Source organism: Euleptes europaea, chromosome 6 (genome assembly GCF_029931775.1).
Source record: "Euleptes europaea isolate rEulEur1 chromosome 6, rEulEur1.hap1, whole genome shotgun sequence".
NCBI classification, from domain to species: Eukaryota; Metazoa; Chordata; class Lepidosauria; order Squamata; family Sphaerodactylidae; genus Euleptes; species Euleptes europaea.
The window spans coordinates 56,638,662-56,657,679 of NC_079317.1; the positions used below are offsets into that span (position 1 = coordinate 56,638,662).

At 43.5% G+C, this 19,018-nt stretch overlaps 1 protein-coding gene across 1 annotated transcript in view; it reads left to right on the forward strand.

Annotated features, from left to right (window-relative positions):
- DCAF5 (DDB1 and CUL4 associated factor 5) overlaps positions 1-14,095 on the forward strand; it is a 47,413-nt gene extending 33,318 nt beyond the window's left edge. The window contains exons 7-9 of the mRNA XM_056851407.1: positions 437-503; positions 5,598-5,725; positions 11,881-14,095. Of these exons, the coding sequence (XP_056707385.1) occupies positions 437-503; positions 5,598-5,725; positions 11,881-13,632 (1,947 nt within the window). The 3' untranslated portion in view covers positions 13,633-14,095. The remainder of the gene's footprint in view (positions 1-436; positions 504-5,597; positions 5,726-11,880) is intronic.
- The last annotated feature ends 4,923 nt before the right edge of the window (positions 14,096-19,018 follow it).

A 19,018-nucleotide genomic window follows, 5' to 3' on the forward strand; every position in this document is an offset into this window, starting at 1 on the left:
TGATTCAAGGAGGAAAAACTGGCTTGGTGTAACTTAGGAGATTCTACAGTAGATTCTACAGTGGATTCATTTTTTTTTTCTCTTGCAGCCTAATAATATGGATGTTTATCTAACGCAAGTTCCATTACTTTAAGTGGAACATATATGTAAGAAAAGGGCTTTGTTTTAAAATCTATAAGAATTTTAAAAAGCTACATTCATATGCACTTGTGTTATGATGGGAGCCTTGTTGTGTTTTGTTGATTTTAAGATAAAAACTCCTTTTTAAATATTTAATCCCTGGGCCTTATATTTCAAGCCTTATTGGTGGTAGCAGGTGTATTCTGGACATCACCATTGAGACGATAGAACCTTCCCAGTGTTCTGGACCTAGGGGGCTTGCCTTAATGGTTGTCTTGTTGTAACTTACTAGGGGTGTTTTCTTTCCTCATTTCAGTACATCTTGTCTGGCTCTGATGACTTCAATTTATACATGTGGAGAATTCCTCCAGATCCAGAAGCAGGTGAGTTTTCATGTGGCATCTCCTAACAGTGAGCGCAATTGTCTTCCAGAATATTAGTTGCCCAAGGGACTAAATGTTGGGATGTACTGGGTACATATTTAACTGAAATGCAATCATGGAGAGGCTACCAATATTCTTGGAGGAAGGGAGGGGGAGACTCCCCATACACTTCTTTTATCCTAAACACAAGTGACATCAGTGGGCCTAGAAAGGTAAAATTCTGTTTATGGTTCCATTGTTAATCTCTCCTCTCGTCAATCTGCTCTCTTCCCCTTGTGCTTGTGGCTGTGACTGAACACTTTCTAGCATGGAAGAATGCTTTGGCATACAAACTGGGACACTTCAAATTTTGTGATTTATTTCTTGCCTGCAAATCAGGATTCAAAAATACAGTCAAATCCCTTATATAATAACCCACAGAACTCATGCAAGATTACAAACCTTGAAGATGTGGGAACTCTTGGCATGTGATTTTGATTAACCTATCACAGGGCTTTGAATAATGTGAAATTAAGAGGAGTGCAAGTGTCATTGTCGTAGCTTAGAAAGAGAGCCAGTGTTGTGCAGTGGCTAGAATGTCAGACTAGGAGCTGGGAGACCCACATTTGAAGCTTGTTGGGTGACCCTGGACTAGCCTCACACTCTTGGCATTAAGTTACCTCATAGGGTTGTTTTGATGATAACATGGAGAGGAAGAGAACAGCATAAGCCACTTCGGGTCCACATTGGGGAGAAAGAGCGTGCAAAAAATGAATATGAACTTTTGACACTTGGCGCTAACAAAGAATAAAAAGGAAATCAAAAAGAAGGGAGATTGAAAACTCCAGCCTAGTTAACATGACAATTTCCTTTCCTGATCCTTTCCCTTCATCTGTTGATTGGCCTGGACAGGAGACTAGAGCAGTTCCTTGGCTCCATGAGACAGGGCAAATCTTATAATACAGCCACTTAGGTGCCATCATACAGAACCATAATATATCAAACTACCAAATCACCATAGATGCTTGTGTTCTTTGACTTGCAAAGTGTGATGTGGTGGTTAAGAGCAGCAGACTCTAATCTGGAGAGCCGGGTTTGATTCCTCACTTGTCCGCATATAGCTTGCTGGGTGACCTTGGGCCAGTCACAGTTCTCTCCGAATTGTCTCAGCCCTACCTATCTCACAAGGTGTATGTTGTGGGGAGAGGAAGGGAAGGTGATTGTAAGCCACTTTGAGACTCCTTAAAGGTTGAGAAAAGCAGGGTATAAAAACCAACTCTTCTTCTTATCCACTGATATGAAAAATAGAATGACAAAATTGTGCTGGTATGCAAGAAGAGCCTACCATAGCAGAGTCTCCACAGAAGACAGCCCCATTAGAAAAGGTAATGGCACACTGGTGATGAAAATGGCCCTACACTGGGTGGATTTTTGAAGTCTGGTCAGTTTAACCTGATCAGGGATCTGTCGAAAGTCAAAAGCCCCTTCTCTCAAGCAGTGTGGTGTTTATTAATTTCCTCATGAATCAGTAGCAGTTTAATGCATCCTGTAGAGCATGGTTGGGTCAGTTTTGAGCATCCTGTAAATGCTTCAGAGGAGTTGCTCATTCCTATCAGATTACCTTGTGCCGTGTGAAGCATTCCTGTATCATTCTTGCATCTAACTACTTTAAGAGTGCATAGTCCAAATACCCCTCCTCCGCAAGGCTGTCAAAAGATCACAGAGTGACTTCAGCGGCTCTGGCTTGACAGGCCTGGCACTGCATGGAGGCAGGTATGGATAGGCTCAATTCCAGAAGGGGGATTAGTCATCCCTTCTCCATGTCAGCCTAATTCTGTCTAAAGAGGGTGACTTGGCTAGTTCAAAATGGAAAAAGTTCCTTAATTTCCTAACTATATACCAGGTAAGCTTGCTTGTTTTTGGTGCATTTGCAGTGGGCTTGAAGTAACAGGAATGATGTAAGTCAGTGAAGTTCTTTGTTATATCTGCTCTTCACTTCAGCAAAGACATGAAAGAACTGATGAGCAGTTTGCTCTCCGCTTTTGTAGTTCCTTTTGAAGAGTTTGTTGACCAAACTTCTTACTTGAGGGGTTTTTTTTCCTGGAATGTGCGTCCACTGAACAAAGATAAGAGCTTTCAGAAAGGAACTTGGCGCACCCTTGCACAGTGGGTCTGATGCATGATGAAAGTTGGAAAATGTGGTTTTAGCTGGAAAGAATGTTCCACATGCAAGAGAATTGCTGTTGACTGTTTGCAATCATTAAGACCTAGCGGAAACCCAGAGAAGGGGCCTTTCACAAGACTTCTTTCTTAATGTTGTACTACTGCCAGTTCCAATCCATAGGCAACAGAGCAGTTATCCATCTCCATGTAATAGATGGGGGTGGGTGGCCTTACTGGGGGACAAGTGGCAAACTGAGGAACAACCACACTGCTATTCTTAACTCAGCCAAGCTTGGTGAATGCTCCAGCAATGGCTAAGCACACAGTGGGTGTGCACTTGCCTTCAATGGCAGTTTTATTTGTTGCCAATGAAGTTACTCCCCCCCCCATTATTCAGTGTTTTCAAACAAACTCGTGCTGTAGAGAGCATAGCTGCCGAGGAAGGAAAACATAAAGAAACAAGTGGGGACCCTCAAGAAACTTGCGGGAGCAGCTATCCCATTCTCCCCCTTTGCTTCCTCCTCTCTCACCCTGCTTCTCTCAGTCTCTCACTCTTTCTCCTCCTGCCACCCCTTTTCTGATTCTTTCTCTCCTTCATGCTTGTCACTTTGACTCTCTTTCTTCCCCCATCACCCTCCCAGCCTCCCACCTGCTTCTCTCCCCCCCCCCCCACAGCAGCAGTGATGGCAGCGCCTCTCTTAGAATCACAATGGATCCTTTAGGGTTTCCAGACCCAGGTTGGGAAATTCCTGGAGATTTGGGGGTGGAGTCTTGGGAGGGTGAGGAAGTGACTTCAGCAGGGTATATTGCCATAGACTCCACCCTCCAAAGCAGCCATTTTCTCCAGGGGGACTGTCATCTGGAGATCAGTTGTAATTCTGGGTGATCTCCAGCCCTCACCTGGAGGTTGGCAACCCTAGTTGCCCTGGAGGAAATGGCTACTTTGGAGGGGGAGTCTATGGCATTATACTCTTGTGATGTCCTTCCCCTCCTCAAATCCCACCCTCCCCATCCTCCACCCCTCAAATCTTCAGGGATTTCCCAACCTGGAGTTGGGTAGGAAGCAGATAGGGTTTCCAACAGCCAGCCTAACTTTATATGTGCCTCTGTCTTAAGTTTTGTCTCCTCTTCCCCTGCAGCTTCTACCTTGGAAAATTACAGTCTTTCTCGACAGTGGGGACCAAAGCAGCTTGTATTAGTCTCCTTTCCTCCTTTTTATCCATACAACAACCCTGTGAGGTAGATTAAGCTGAAACTATGTGACTGGGCCAAAATCACCCAGGGAGCTTCCTCACAAAGATGGGGATTCAAATCTGGATCTTCCAGACCCTACTCTGAAGCTCTAACTGCTACACCACACTGGTTTTCATAGGGTGGCTGCTATTGAACAGTAGCAAGCAGCCAGGCCTAGTTGAGTCATGCAAGTCTGATGGTAATAAGTCACCCAGAAGTTCCTGCCAGGCCTAGGGTTTCCAATCTCCAGGTGGGACCTGGAGATTTCTCCAGGATTACAACTGAAGTCCAATCAACAGATATTTGTCCCCTGGAGAAAATGGCTGCTCTGAAGGGTGGACTCTATGGCATTATACCCTGCTGAGGCCTCTCCCCTCCCTAAACCCTGCCCTCCTCAGACTCAACCAGAAAATCTCCAGGAATTTCCCAACCTGGAGCTGGCAACCCTAGCCAGACTTGGTTCCAGTCAGTTTTCCTTCAAAGGCCAAAATAGGCTTGGAAAGGGCCCTGCCCCCTTCCCTTGCCCTTTACTGACAGAACCAAGCCTTGTGGTTGCCTAGCAAGAGCCACTGAAGGAATCATTGCTTAAAGCTACAGACATTTCTTTTATCATTTTTGGCTCTTTTTAACTCCCCAGTTTTGTTTTGTTTTTAGATTTCAGATTTTTCTGCAAACCTTGGAGCCCTTTTCAGGTTTGTAGAAAGATCTGTCTTGCTCACTAATAGCTCCAAAGATTTGGCCAACCTCGCTATAAGATTGGCAGAATCAAAGTTCACAAGCCATGCAGTTGTAGGAGAGTGGAATTGTCACTCATCCAGTAGAGGCCTAAGATACCTGCACTGCCAATCACTCCTCATATATCTCATGATCACAATAGTAATACTTCCAGTGGGAGTGATGGAAGAGAATTATGATTTCACTTCAAAAATGTTAAAAATTGAGTGTTGGGTTAATATATTTCTGTAACAAAGAAAAAAATTTGAATGATGAGGTATGGAAGCCATGCAAGAAAGGACTAACATCTGCATGTTCATTGAGCAAGCTGAAATTGGAACTAAATGATTTTAAGCATTAATCTCTGTATTGATAGATTAATTTATATATATGCGGGGAAGGGAGTGGATGTTCAGTTGGTAGAAGTCACCTTGACTCTACAAATTGAATTATACCCTTTATTCGTATATAGCCTCATGATAAAGCCTGGTATGGATTTTCTTCTCAAAATACTATTTTGAATCTTCAGTCACCCTTTTATTCCTTATCCTATGTGGATGTAATGCCAGTGCAGCATTAGTAGTCCATTTTATGGAACCAACCCCGTACATTTCAGGCCATTTCAAAGTATTTGAGACATGTGAATATTGTATGCTTCGCTGGCTTCCATCACTTCGGAAGACAGTTCAGAAATGTAACCCGAGATGAACGGTGCATAATGTTCCCAGTTGATAGGTGATGCAGGGAAGTAAATGGTGGCCTCTCCCTGAGGCACTGGATGATGCTTGCGAATCAGGCCTGTATATATCTAAGCAGTTCCATTGCTGAGGCTCATGTTTGGGGTTCACATTGAAAGTATGGAGCCTTTCAGCTTTTGGGGGAAAAACCACATTATTGTGAGTAGTGTTTGTACTACCTTAGTTTGCTTATGTGTAGACAACTGTCAATGTAATCAAGCTCCATTTCCAGGGTGTAGTCCAGTTTAACTGCTCTCTTGTTTTTCAGGTGGGATCGGCAGGGTGGTTAATGGTGCCTTCATGGTGTTGAAAGGTCATCGGTCTATTGTAAACCAGGTTCGGTTTAATCCCCATACCTACATGATCTGCTCTTCTGGCGTGGAAAAGATTATAAAGGTGAGCTGTTCTCATGAAACAAGTTTCTCTTCTTTTGCTGATAACTCTTAAAGTAAATTGTATCCCCTTCTTATTGAGCATTCTCACTCAGTTGTTTTGTTCTTCCTCCAAGGAATAGCTTCTTCATTTCTCATTATCTGTGATAAATGCATGTGTGATGCCCCTTTTCCACTCACTCAGAGTGCCTACCACCCTCTACAATCTCTCTCTCTCTGGTTCTGGGTTACACGTAGGTAACATGTAATAACAGGCCCTCACACAGTTATTGGGGTTGGGGGCTCATACGCTGTTCCATTCACACGTTGCCACCATTTATTCATATCCATATCTATACACACACACAAGATATTAACTTATGTGTGTGTGTTTCTTTCCCTGATGCACAAATTCCACAGGGTTAAACTAAACAGGAAGGTAACTTTTACTTATGGTTTGAATGTAACACTGAAGAAAGTAAGGTAGAAGTTACAAAGTTTTGCTTCCATTGAACTTTTGAACTGTGATTCTATTCTCCCAACTTGGATCCTTTGGCTACAAATTGACTATTTTCAGCCCACTATAAGCAGCTTTCCCACAGTTTCACTGTCAGACATCCTCCTTTTCCCTCTCAACTTTCCAGCTGCCAACTCCCAAATGCTGTTTTCCATACTGTGCGTCTCTCTCTAAAATTCCATTAGTCCTCATTCGTCACTCTTAGGGAGATGAGGAACCTAACCTGCCGGTCGCAGCACGTTTCTAAATAGAGATTGAATCCTGTTGGTTTCAAGGAGTGCACAGAAATTGCATTTTTTCCCCGTAGAGTGGGCTTGGTATCTTTCGATGAAGTATGCCCAAAGTGGAGCAGCCCTCTGACTAGGAAACCACACCACAGTGACTTTTGATTGTATGCTTTAATTTAAGCCAATTTAGTCTGTTTGTTTGTTTGTTTGGAGTCCAAGTAGTTAAATACTACAGGATTGTCTGTCAGGCAGCTTGTTCAAAGCCTGGAGATTCAGAATTGCCCTACTACTGTGTGGTTAAATTATTCAGTGCATAAGTATTACTCAATAATTTCTCAGTTGTACACTTAATTATTCAGGTGGTACTTGTTCACTTTCCTTCTCTGTGCCAAGACTCCCCATGGTCCTCTCAAGGAAACAGAAAGGAACGGATGGTGTACTTACTCAGCTACCATAAAGCTGTGCTGAGCTGAGGGAGCAAAGACAAAGCTCCCCTTGGAGTTGGAAAAACTGATTGGTTTCCTTTCTATGTGTGTGATGATTATCTCTCCCTCTCTACTCCACTCCCTGAGCTTTTAGGGACGACTATGACTAGCGACTGGTAACTGAATGGCACGGAGTCGTCGTGTCCGTCCCCCCCGCCACCCTTTGCCATGATCCAGTCAGTGAATAGATGCTGTATCAGTTTAATTAGGAAGTTTTTACCCAGGTCAGACTAGCTCATGATTGACATGTGTCACTTAATTTGTCACTTGCTCCCCTTGCCATTTGCAGCTTGGCTCAGTTGCTTGGGACATTCAAATCCCTTGCCCTGTCAACACTTCTTTTTGTACCGTGTGACATATAATCCCCTGGATTGCTTAATTAGATCTGGGGTGAGATGGAGGGTGAAAAGGAGAGTTAGGCAGGGAGTTGGGTAAAAGAGCCTTCTGTGGATCTGCAGAATGTCTGGATATCTGTTCATCATTGGTGTATTTTTTTCAGTTAGGTGAGCAGTTAATGCCAGCAGGGAAAAGAGAGAGTGAGGTAGCATTGTTTGGCACTCACTTGTCCTGAAGTGCACTTAACTTATTTTCATGAAAAGATTATGCTTGTGCCCTACCCTCACTGACAACATTTCTGCCTTCATCTGAGAATAGCTCTAGCATGCTTTAACTCCGTCTTGTCTTGTTTATGAACTGCCTCCTTGCCACCAAGGAGATCTGTATCCCTTGTTCTCCCCAAGTGTGGGGTGTTCCTTTTGGAGGCAGCCCAGGGGATTAGCCCTTTCTGGAATCCCAAGTATGTGAGGCTGGCACCAGGCTGAGGGCCAAACCAGAAGTTATGCCTGACACAAGTCAGATCGAGTGTCATCAACCCACTTTACAGACACATATGATGCCAGTGAACTAATGTTCACAAGTGCTCTGGGGCCCAGTTTGGCTCAGGAGGGTGGTGGAGGAGGAGTTCCCCCACCCCACCCCATGCTGTACTCTTGAGCTAAAGTGGGCCCCAGAGCAAATTGAGAATGCTAATTCCCCGACCTTATGGTTGTCAGTAAAGCAGGTTGAGGAACCCCAACCCATACTGTGGCCCTGAGATAGTGACTTGGCAATGGTAGTGTACCTGAGCAGATGTTTGAGCCCAAGTCTTCCTGGTACAAGTTGTGCCCTGCACTCATTTTACGACACTGGCACCTAGGTGTCCAGTAAAATTAGAAGGACCAGCCTTGTATTCCTTTTATATATCTGCAGCTGCCTGGCAGGTTTTAGAAACCACTTTGATAGGACTGGGTTAGAATTAACTTCTGTTTTCAGTTATTCCCTTAATTTGAAGTCACTTGGGGAATAGGTACACAATTTGGTCAGCTCCAAATTGACTGACTGCATTTCACTCTGCTAGGGAATCCTTTTATGCAGGTTAAAGATCATGACTGCCCAGGTCTAGGAGTCTGTAATATCTCTTGTTTACATCTCTGTTCTCTTCATGTCTCCCTCTGTTCTCCAGACATGTTTTGATATGAATATTTGTGGTAGTATCACAAGTATGGATTTTAGAGAAAGCATTGTTGTGTTCTGTTGAAACTCCTTTACTGTTTTCTAAATGTGTGCCTAGCTGTGTTCATACCAGTTTCTGCCCAACCGTTTGTTTTTGTGCATGGACTTAACTGGTGCAATTTTAAGCTTTTGGGAAGCTTTAGTTGTAGTGACCCCTCAGCCTCTGAATCCTTCCTGCGTGACTGTACTTGGTCTGTTGGATTAGCTAGAGTATAGGCATACCGTGTGTTTCTTTTGTTGCACCTTTTGTTTGTTTCTGCTTTTTGGTTAAAAATTAGACTTCATTAAGTGTTCTCCCAAAGGCTCTACAACTTATAAGACTGTGCAGTTTGAGTGATTACAGGAAAGGGAATCTCAGTTGGTTCACAGCATTATGTATTTCAATGGAACATATCCCTGTTCTTTCCTAGTTGTAGGGCCATGGGAAGGGAGAAAATAGGCATTCCAAGGACCTGTGGAGCCTGGCAGGACACTGTTGGTACATGACTGTAAGTTCAGTGGCACCCTTATTTGGGAGAAGCATAGCCTTATGCCAGCCTCTCTTTCTCTCCCTTTGTAGCCTACTTACTTCATGGGGCAGCGAGGACAAAATCGGGGAGGAGAGAGCCAAGTATGCTGCCATGAGGTCTTTGGAGAGAGGGTGGAGCAAAAAATGAAATAATTAAAATGAAGGAGGTACATCAGCATATAATGTACTGCTCTCCAGGTAGGATCCCCCGAAATTACGCCTCATCTCCAGACTACAGAGATCAGTTCCCCTGGAGAAAATGGCTGCTTTGGAGGGTAGACTCTATGTAAGCACTCCTTAAAACAGGAATACTGTGTCCGGCCCCTGTGATGCTACACCATTGCTAGAGTAGCTAAAATGTTATTTTGAAAGATACTGAAGGTTGAAAGTGGTGGTGGCTGCAGGTTTTTCTCTGGTTTTTCGGTGTGTGTGTTTGGGTTCTAAGACAGGATTTTAAATTTATTTTATTGACTTTTGAACTGAAAAGTTGACTTGGCCTTGACAGAAGAATAAAGAAATTGTGTGTGTGTGTGCACATTAGAGTTGAAATTTTAAACCATTTTGGTAGATAAGGGAGCAGATGGTTGTTGTAGTAGATGTTGCTGTGGTAGCAGGTGAAGGAGGTGGCCCCATGCGTATCTCCGTAGAGGAACCCACAGAAGCTTGTGGAGAGTTGTCAGCAGGAGGGCAGCATTGAACTGAATACTGATGGCTGTGGCAGCTTGTCAGAAACTGTGTAGGAAGGAAAGTAGTAAGGCATCACTTATTTACACTTCAAGGAAAATCAAAGCGCACTACTATGTAAGAGATGGAAGATCTCTGCACCCTTGTTTCTATGGAGACAGCCACAGAGATGCTCATATCTGTCTCTGCCTTTTTCAAATAATCTGGTAGGGCAGATTTCATCTCATTATCCCCACTTGCAGTAAGAGTGTCACTCTGAATATTTCAGTGTATGTGAACATAACACAGAATATTCTTCACTGTTATTTATTCTGAGGTCCCAGAAATTATTCCGTTGTTCCAGGGCATGACAGGAAGCCCGAGGCTTTCCGCCGAATGCTGGTGACAAGCTTTCGCTCCTTTGCAGAGCTTTCCCCCCCCCTCTTTGTAGTTCTGCACCCCTATCGCAAAATTATGCTGTTAATGGAAAATGTTGAAAATGTTCTGGCTTTTCTAAGCGGGGTTAGGAGAGAGAAGACTGGGACTCGTGTGGCAGACGAGGATGTCACGAAAGCCTTTTACACAGGACCTGTACAGCTGGCCCAACCAGTGTGGTGTAGTGGTTGAGAGCAGTGGTTTGGAGTGGTGGACTCTGATCTGGAGAACTGGGTTTGATTCCCCACTCCTCCACATGAGTGGCGGAGGCTAATCTGGTGAACTGGGTTGGTTTCCCCACTCCTACACATGAAGCCAGCTGGGTGACCTTGGGCTAGTCACACTCAGCCACACCTACTTCACAGGGTGTCTGTTGTGAGCAGTGGAAAGGAAGGTGATTGTAAGCCAGTTTGAGTCTCCCTTAAGTGGTAGAGAAAGTCGGCATATAAAAACCAACTCTTCTTCATTGACTCTACATGAGAAGAACAGGCACGAGCATGTTGGCCCTGCCTCTGTGTGATTGCCGGCTCATGAGCATGGCACCTACAGGCAGGAGAAGTTTCCCCATGAATGCTTCCTCCCCATGATCAGCAGCATTCAGGAAGCATCAGGTCATCTTTACGAGGCTACACTTCACAGTGAATGCATGTACAATCTTTGTACAGTGTGCACATTTATTTTACTTGCTGTATTTAGTCTGCCTTTCTCACTGACTCAAAAGCAGATTACGCCATGTAAATTGAAACAATATGAAGATCCAATAAATGACATCTAGTCTACTGGGACTAGGGTTACAGACAGGCGGAGTAAGCATAGCATATTACATGATACAGAGTGCAATTTAGAAAAATGGCATTACATTGGTAGAAGACAATGCAACAAGAACAGGGTAATATGTGCAGTAAACAGATAATACATCCTGTATGTAGTCCGCAGAGCCTCTCATGTTATCCAACACATGTACAGCTGCCCAAGTGATACAAACCCACATTTATCCAGGTACTGGTCCCTAGTTTCATTTGTAAAGTGAATGCACATTGGCTCTTCCTTACAAACAGATGTACACACATGCTGGATATATGTATCTTTACTTAACATGTGAACAGGGCTTCTGTGTACAGCATACACTTGATTTTTCTTTGTACACATGGTAATTCTTGTGTTACTTTCAACATGCGTACATATGAAAGTGCCATTTAAACTGCGTGTTTATCCAGGTAATGAAAACTTGGTTGGACAGAGAGAAATCAGATGTTATCTTCTGCCTTCAGCTTCATTGAAATATGTGGATGGAAATGTCCAGAGTTCCTGTCCAGTGGCGCTATTACCCCATCTTGCCCCTGACAGTACCAGAGTGTGCAGGAGCCAGTAACGTGTCACATGCATATTCTTTGGAGATTCTCCAGTATGCAACTTGATATAACACACTTGCACATCTCTACTATTTCTGGTTTCCTGGGCAACTGGTGCATAGAGTTACTTGGAAAGCAAAGAGTGTTTCTCGTCCCCATTCTCTCCCCCCACCCCCAAAACACCTCTTACATAAAAATAGAGTACTGAATTGTGCTGTAGATTTAACATTCTGAGGGCATTTATGAGTTGTGGGGAAGATGTTGCCTTAAAAACTGAACATATCTATGGAAGTGGGTTAAAAGAACAGTTCCGTAAAATTCATCCATGTTAGAAGTTACTGTGTTAATTGCTTTCATACGCCAAAATCATAGCAATACAGATACATTGGATGAAATGCCTTAAAACGGTGTGTGGATAATCTTTCTTTCTTTTATCTTTCAGATCTGGAGTCCCTACAGGCAGCCTGGATGCACAGGAGATCTGGATGGTAAAATTGAGGATGATTCACGTTGCCTGTACACTCATGAAGAGTACATTAGTCTTGTACTGAACAGTGGCAGTGGCTTGTCCCATGATTATGCCAATCAGTCAGTCCAAGAGGATCCACGAATGATGGCCTTTTTTGACTCCTTGGTCCGTCGGGAGATTGAGGGCTGGAGTTCTGACTCGGACAGTGACCTCAGTGAAAGCACTATCCTACAGCTCCATGCTGGAGTGAGCGAACGCTCAGGTTACAGTGAATCAGAGTCCTCCACTTCCCTGCGCCACTCCCCACCTCACATGGCAGAAGAATCTGATGAAGCTGCCTATAACCTGGGAACCTTGAGATCTACAGAATCTCCTCCAGCCAGAGAGGACGTAGCTACTCGTCGGCAACGGTTGTCCGCACTTAGGAGGTATCAAGATAAACGTCTCCTGGCCCTTTCTAATGAGTCTGATTCTGATGAAAACACATGCGAGACAGAATTGGATGCTGATCTTTTTCCGCGGCCCAGGTCCCCAAGCCCTGAAGAGAATGACTCTAGCAGCTCCAGCAGCAGCAGTAGCAGCTCAGAAGATGACGAGGAACTGAATAAGCGCCGTGCCTCAACCCGGCAGCGCAATGCAATGAGACGCAGGTCAAAACTGCAAAAGGAAGAAAGGACTTGTGCAAATTCAGAGAACACAAGTACCTATGTAGGTGAGGACATCTATGATTACCCCCAGATCAAAGTGGATGATCTCTCCCCTTCTCCTACTTCATCACCAGAAAGAAATACTCCTAATACAGAAGTCCATAAGGAAAAGGTCTCTCCTTGCTCAGAAAGTGAGTCAGTAGATAGGAAGATCTACAGAGCTTTCAGGTGGCTTCATTATTCTTATATGTCCTATGCAGCTAATAAAGATGGCGAATCTTCACGAGTTGGAGAGATTGATGGGAGACCAGGAACTAGCAGAAAAATCCAAGGTGGCCAGGATTCTTGTACTGAAAGCTGCAATGCAGAGACCTTCAAGGAGCACAGCTCAGGCGAATACTCTAGAAATGGCACAGGGCATGAATGTGATAGTCAGCAACAGCTGGAAGACCAAGAAAGCCTCTCCCACGACACTGGAAGCAGGTCCGTGGATCATTCTTTTGAGTCAAAGAAGCTCAATGGGAAAGCCATCTGCAAAGCAAGTTGCACTGAAGAGCCATGCAATCAAGCGGCAGGATTGGTTGAACAGAAAAACAGTCAGAACTGCCAACCGGCTTCCAGCCCCAACCTTTTGGCTGTTTCTAAGGATTCATTTTCCAGTGCTGCCAACTGTAGCGGACCTGGAAGTTACTCTAGAAACCTACTAGATGACAGTGAGGATAGGAACCCTGATAATTCCTGTGCAAACCACAGTAATGGCCACTTACACCCTCGCTCTCCTTACCTTAACAATGGACAAAGCTTAGGAGAGCAGGAGGCTGGGTCCCAAGGAAGACAATTGCATGTAAATGCGGAGAACGGCAGCCTTGTGCAGACGTGCCCACCCTTACACAAGGAACTTTACCTGTCTGCCGCAGACTCTACCAGTCACAGCGTCAGTGTGAAAGAGGATGTTGCAGAATTGCACCCGGCAGACAGTGACGGCCTGCAAATTCACGGACGACAGAAAAGGCACAGGGCAGAGTTTGAAGACACGGATTCTGAGAACTCTTCCTCAGAGAAGAAGCTAAAAACATGATAAAAGCAACTCTTACGTTTCAAACACACTTTTAAAAAAAAGTATTAAAGGTGAATGCAGCCTGGGTCTGAGATGTTGCATTTCCTATTCTCCATTCCATTCTCCAGGGGGTCTGTTTTAAAATGCCAGGGGCTATGTTGTATAAAAATCCAATCAACTCCTTTAAGATGAGATTGAGTGTAGTGTATCCTTACAAGGTTCTGTTCAAGTAAATCCTTATTCAGACAGTTGGCTTATTCTTGTGTGAAGTGTGTGGTGTTTGTTCAGCCAGCTGCCCAACATGGCTGTTGTAAAATTTTAATTATTCTTCTGAAGAGGATTCTTTGCGTGTTGATACTGTGAGTTTATAGTCTCATTGATAGGCAAAATACATCCTATGACTGAAGCTTTTTGGAGTGCGTTTTCTGTGAAAGAAAACATGAAGATTGGAGGAAGACTTTTGATCCTTGCCTCTGCGCCTCACTTCTTTTTAAAAAAAGAGAAAAAAAGGGTTTGTCCTGGTTTGAGAACATCTTCCTAGCTTAAGCACGCAGAGATGAATCATACAGTAATCTGTGCTTTATTAAAAGTAACCTGAATGCTAATGCAGGAGATGGGGCGGCTTAGGTTCCAGAGCAAACCATTCAGGAAATCGTCATGACTGCCTCTAGGCTCTTCCTCTTAAAACTAAGCCTCTCGCCAAAAGATAGCAATAGTTGTTGCTGGTTTAGGAAGTGGACTCCGCTCCAGCTGCAGGTTTGTAGACGTGCTCCTGGAGTAGTGTCGATACCCCTCTGGCTCGTCTGCTGTCTCCCAAGCAAAATTACAAAATAACCAGTAGCAAAGCTACATACGTACCTTCCGTCTGCATTTTAATGTTGACCGTCGAGAAAATAAGATGGGTAGCCTAGGTCAGAGCAAGAGAGAGATGCATAATGACATACCTAACAAAACTAACTGTGAGCTTGAATTGAATCTTGAAATTTGATTCTTTTCTATGTTTAGTCCTCCCTCCTCTTTTTTGCTTTTTTTTTAAAAAAAGAATTGATCTTATTTGGAACAGTAGGCCTGGCTTTAGAAAACCTGGTTTTACAGTCCTGCACTACAGTATAAAGGTGCAGATTGATGTATGGTTTCCAATTAAACAAATATTTTTGTGTGTATGGACTATTTTTTTAATATATAGTAAACCTTGAAATTGATACCGTTAACAGCTCTATATTGGGCGGGGAGTGGAAGGGGGTTGGCTTTTCATCGCAGTCCTAATATTAAGTTCCTCTGGGACACCTGCACCAGCTTAAGGGTACAGTGTTGAGGCAATTTTCACATCACCTGCTGATAGTGCAGTCCCAGTCATGTTCAACACTGTGCTCTTCCCTCTTCATGCTGTGATTTGCAATGTACTCTTGAATAGTTCTCCACCTGCCACTGGAAAATTACCACATTACGAAGTAGACTTTACAGCTGTATCCCTTAGCCACTACCATAGTGTTTTGGGTCACCATTTGATATCACTAGTGTGTCTTCATGGTTGTAGTTTAACACTTTGAAAAACTGGGCATGGATTGTGCATATATTCTCTCTCCAGTTTTTTCCTGATTTGTGTAGCCATGTATGAGAGTGGGACCTGTGTACTTAAAAGCACTTTTTAAAGCACCAAACCTGTTTACAAATGTAAACTTATCAGCCAAACTTATGGATAACTGTGCTTTCCAGCTGAATCCCCGACATGCTTAATGAGGGGCCGAGTTCTACTACGTTCAATGGAACTTGCTCCTGGGTAAATGTGTGTAAGACTGCAGTTTTAAACATAGTGTGATACATGAGAATGAAGGTGCCTGTGGAAGTATGCTGAGGTCACAAGACAGTCAGCATTGAAGGAGAATGGTTAGGATTATGATGCAGGAAAGCTGATGCTGACATAGCCAGAACTTTCTCTTTGAAGCTGAGCAGTCATCTGCTGGGCCTTGCCATGGACCTGTTCACATAGGAATTTCCTGCCCTTCTGCTTTAGAAGTCTACTGGAAGAGTAGGAAGATGTTGGCCCCCAAATTAAGCCACGTTGTATATAATATGTTGCACAACATTACTTTTGTGTGTATTATATGCTACGTATGCTGATTTGTAAGAAAGGGAGAAGGGGAGATGTTGCTTACCGGACTCTCTTGGTTTTGCATTATAAGGAAGTTGCCTTGTGCTGAATCTAGGGTTGCCAACTCCTGGTTCGGAAACACCTGAAGATTTGAGGGTAGAGCCTGGGAGAGTAGGATTTAGGGAGGGGAGGGACATTGATAGGGTGTGATGCCATGCAGTCCATTTTCCAAAGCAACCATTTTTTCCAGGAGAAATGGAATAAATGTTTTAAGTAAATAAATGAGCAATTTGTGTAGTCTGGAGATCAGTTGTAGTTCCAGGAGATCTCCATCCTCCACCTGGAGGTTGGCAACCCTAGCTGAATATGTTAATTGGTGCTATACTTTGGCACACGGTCTGTTTCCTCTGGAGGTGGGAGAAAATGTACTGCACAAGGCAGTAGTGAAAAATCTCTGAATTGCAGAACACAGACAGAAGATCTGCCCTGTCAAGTCATCTCTGGAGCTCCTTTGCTGAAGCCAAAACTCCATGAGACCAAGTTGCATTTGATAGACAGGTCAACTAACAGTGCAATCCTAAGCAAAGCAATATCCTTCCAAGTCAATTGGCTTAAATGGGTTTAACTCTGGTTAGGATTGCACTGTGTGTTTTTACTAATGAGGTTTATTAATAGCACTTGTCCCTTCTTTGGCTCTGATATGTACCTCGGGTGCAGAATGAGAGAAAATATTGACCTTCTAATAAGTGGTAGCTTTTGCTTAATAAATTGCCAAGTTCTTTCACTACTTTCAGATACCCTCAGAAGGGCATATATATGTTTTGGGAAGCTCAATAAAAGCCAGGTATCTGATCAACTAAAATCTTTAACCATTTTAATTTAGAGATTGTGGGCAGTTACTTTTGCACATACATCACTAAATCAGTCCCAGAGCAGTATGTATTAGCCATGTGGTCAATCCAGAGTTCCTTCCAGACATGTGAAAGTACCTTTAGCAATATTTTATGTGTGCTATAGGTACTTGGGGGGGGGGGATAAAGGGAACAATTCACAGCAAAGTTTTCTAAAGTTACTGACACAGGGTTTTTTCTTATACAGTCATCTTTGGCTACACTAACTTGAGGTTGATGTAGAAGTATGCAAACCCTAAAGTTTCACAGAATTAAGACACACACGAACATTGCTATGTGTCCAGCACGTGTTTTATGCTGACAGTTTGCTGCTGCTGAAGGGGGGTGGATGTGAGCAGTTTTCAACCATTTCACCACACATCCCTACCTCCACATTGTGCCCCATCTGAATCCTGAGTCAGCATTCTGTGGGTGGGGACAACAGGTGCAGTGGGAAAAGTTCAGTTCCAACCAGAGCTCCGTTTGCAGTCCCTGATACAACTCCTTGTATTTATTGCAGCTTTGCCCATTTTAGTAGCTCATTGATAACCTAGCTGAAGCTAACAAAGCCTAGGACCATATGGTTCTAGTGCGCAAAGTATCTCCTGACATTCCTGATTTTATCCTTGCAATAAACTTGCAACACTGGTGATTATAGCCCCAGTTCTGTTGATAGAAACTGGCTGAAAAAAATAAAATGACAAGAGGAATTTGGCTGAGGAAGTGCCGTTTGCAATGAATGCACAGCATAAGGGGTAGGGAGGTCATTCACAATGAGAGATTTCCCCCACCCATATCTTATATGGGCCAAAAGCATTTGTCACTTTATATACTATGCAAGCAGAAGGTAAACCCATCCATCAGTCCAGTCCCAGGTTCCATCCCCAGCATCTCCAGTTAAAGGGACTAGGCAAGTAGGCAATGTGAAAGACCTCTGCCTGAGACCATGGAGAGCCACTGCTGGTCTCAGCAGACAATACTGACTTTGATGGACTGAGGGTCTGATTCGGTATCAGGCAGCTTCATGTGTGTTCAGTCCAGTTTCAGTTGGCTTAGTCTGGAGTAATATTGCATAGGGCTGCACTGCAAATGTGCTACTTGTGAGCCTAAAACTGGGTTCGATTGGACATCAATGTGGCAAACATGCCATCAACTTGGTCTGAGGTTTGCTTAACAAATGGGTGATTCGTGCAAGAGATTACTTCTTTGAGCCTAATATCTGAGACTGCTGGTTCCTCTGCATTTTCTTTCAGTTCCTGGAGTTCTAAAATGTGACCATATAACGTATGTTGGGAGATCACAATGAGACCACATTACTCTGTAGCAGTAGAAAAGAGCAAGAGTCCAGTAGCACCTTAAAGACTAACAAAATTTCTGGCAGGATATGAGCTTTCATGAGCGAGCTGTGACTCACAAAAGCTCAGACCCTGCCAGAAGTTTTGTTAGTCTTTAAGGTGCTACTGGACTCTTGCTCTTTTCTACATGTGTTGGTGGCTGAAGTATGTGCTAAATTTCCTTCAGTATGCAGAATAGCAGCAATTTAAGCCAAATTCTAGTCCTGAGAGCAAGGAAATAAACCCCGGGGGAAATCATCAACTCTCTGTATTCTGAAGGACACAATAATTGGCTTAAAGATTGGAATTTCAGCCAAAGCCTACTTTTTTAATGGTTGGTTTTTAAATAATTTTATATCTTAAATGTATTGCATGGTCTTAATGGAGCAATACCCTGATTTTAAAAGGTGAAAGGAATTTAATGTTTGGCGACTTGAATTTAGGCTGTGCCCTCCTCAATAAAAGTTTAGCAGCTGTCTCTGAATACAAACTGTGGCCTTTGATTTTATTTCTCTGTCCAAGTCTGTAATGCTTATAATGCCCTACTTAGCCACAGAAGACGGGAACAGCTGAATAACTGCAGCACACTGGGTTTTATTCAGAGAAGACTTGTGGAAGAACCACAGAGATTGCTGAATGATGGTGAATGATGAACCTCTTTGGAGGTGGAGCTACTTATACCCCACATACTGACAGAGGCTGGTCAGAAGACTCCAAATTGTATTTCTCATTCCATTCCAAGTCTGATCTGTGTAGCTATGTAGGGAATCGCAGCACGTCTGCCAATAGACAACCTTTGCTAGCAGGTGTCTCTGAAATCAGCACTATGTAAATTCATTGTTCAACAACTTCTTTGGGCCTATTGCATTGATGAATGGGCTGGTATAACTACTGTGCCCATTACAATATGGTAGCTTTATACTTCCTTCAATAAATAATTTGGAGAGTTACAGTGGCCTAGTGAAAATATCATCCTATTGAGGGATAATACACTCCCTGCCCTAATCTGTCATGTCTCCCTACCCCCACCCCATGATTAATAGCCTCAAATTATCTGAATGTTTAAGCAGGGGTGTGAGTCTTCACATGGA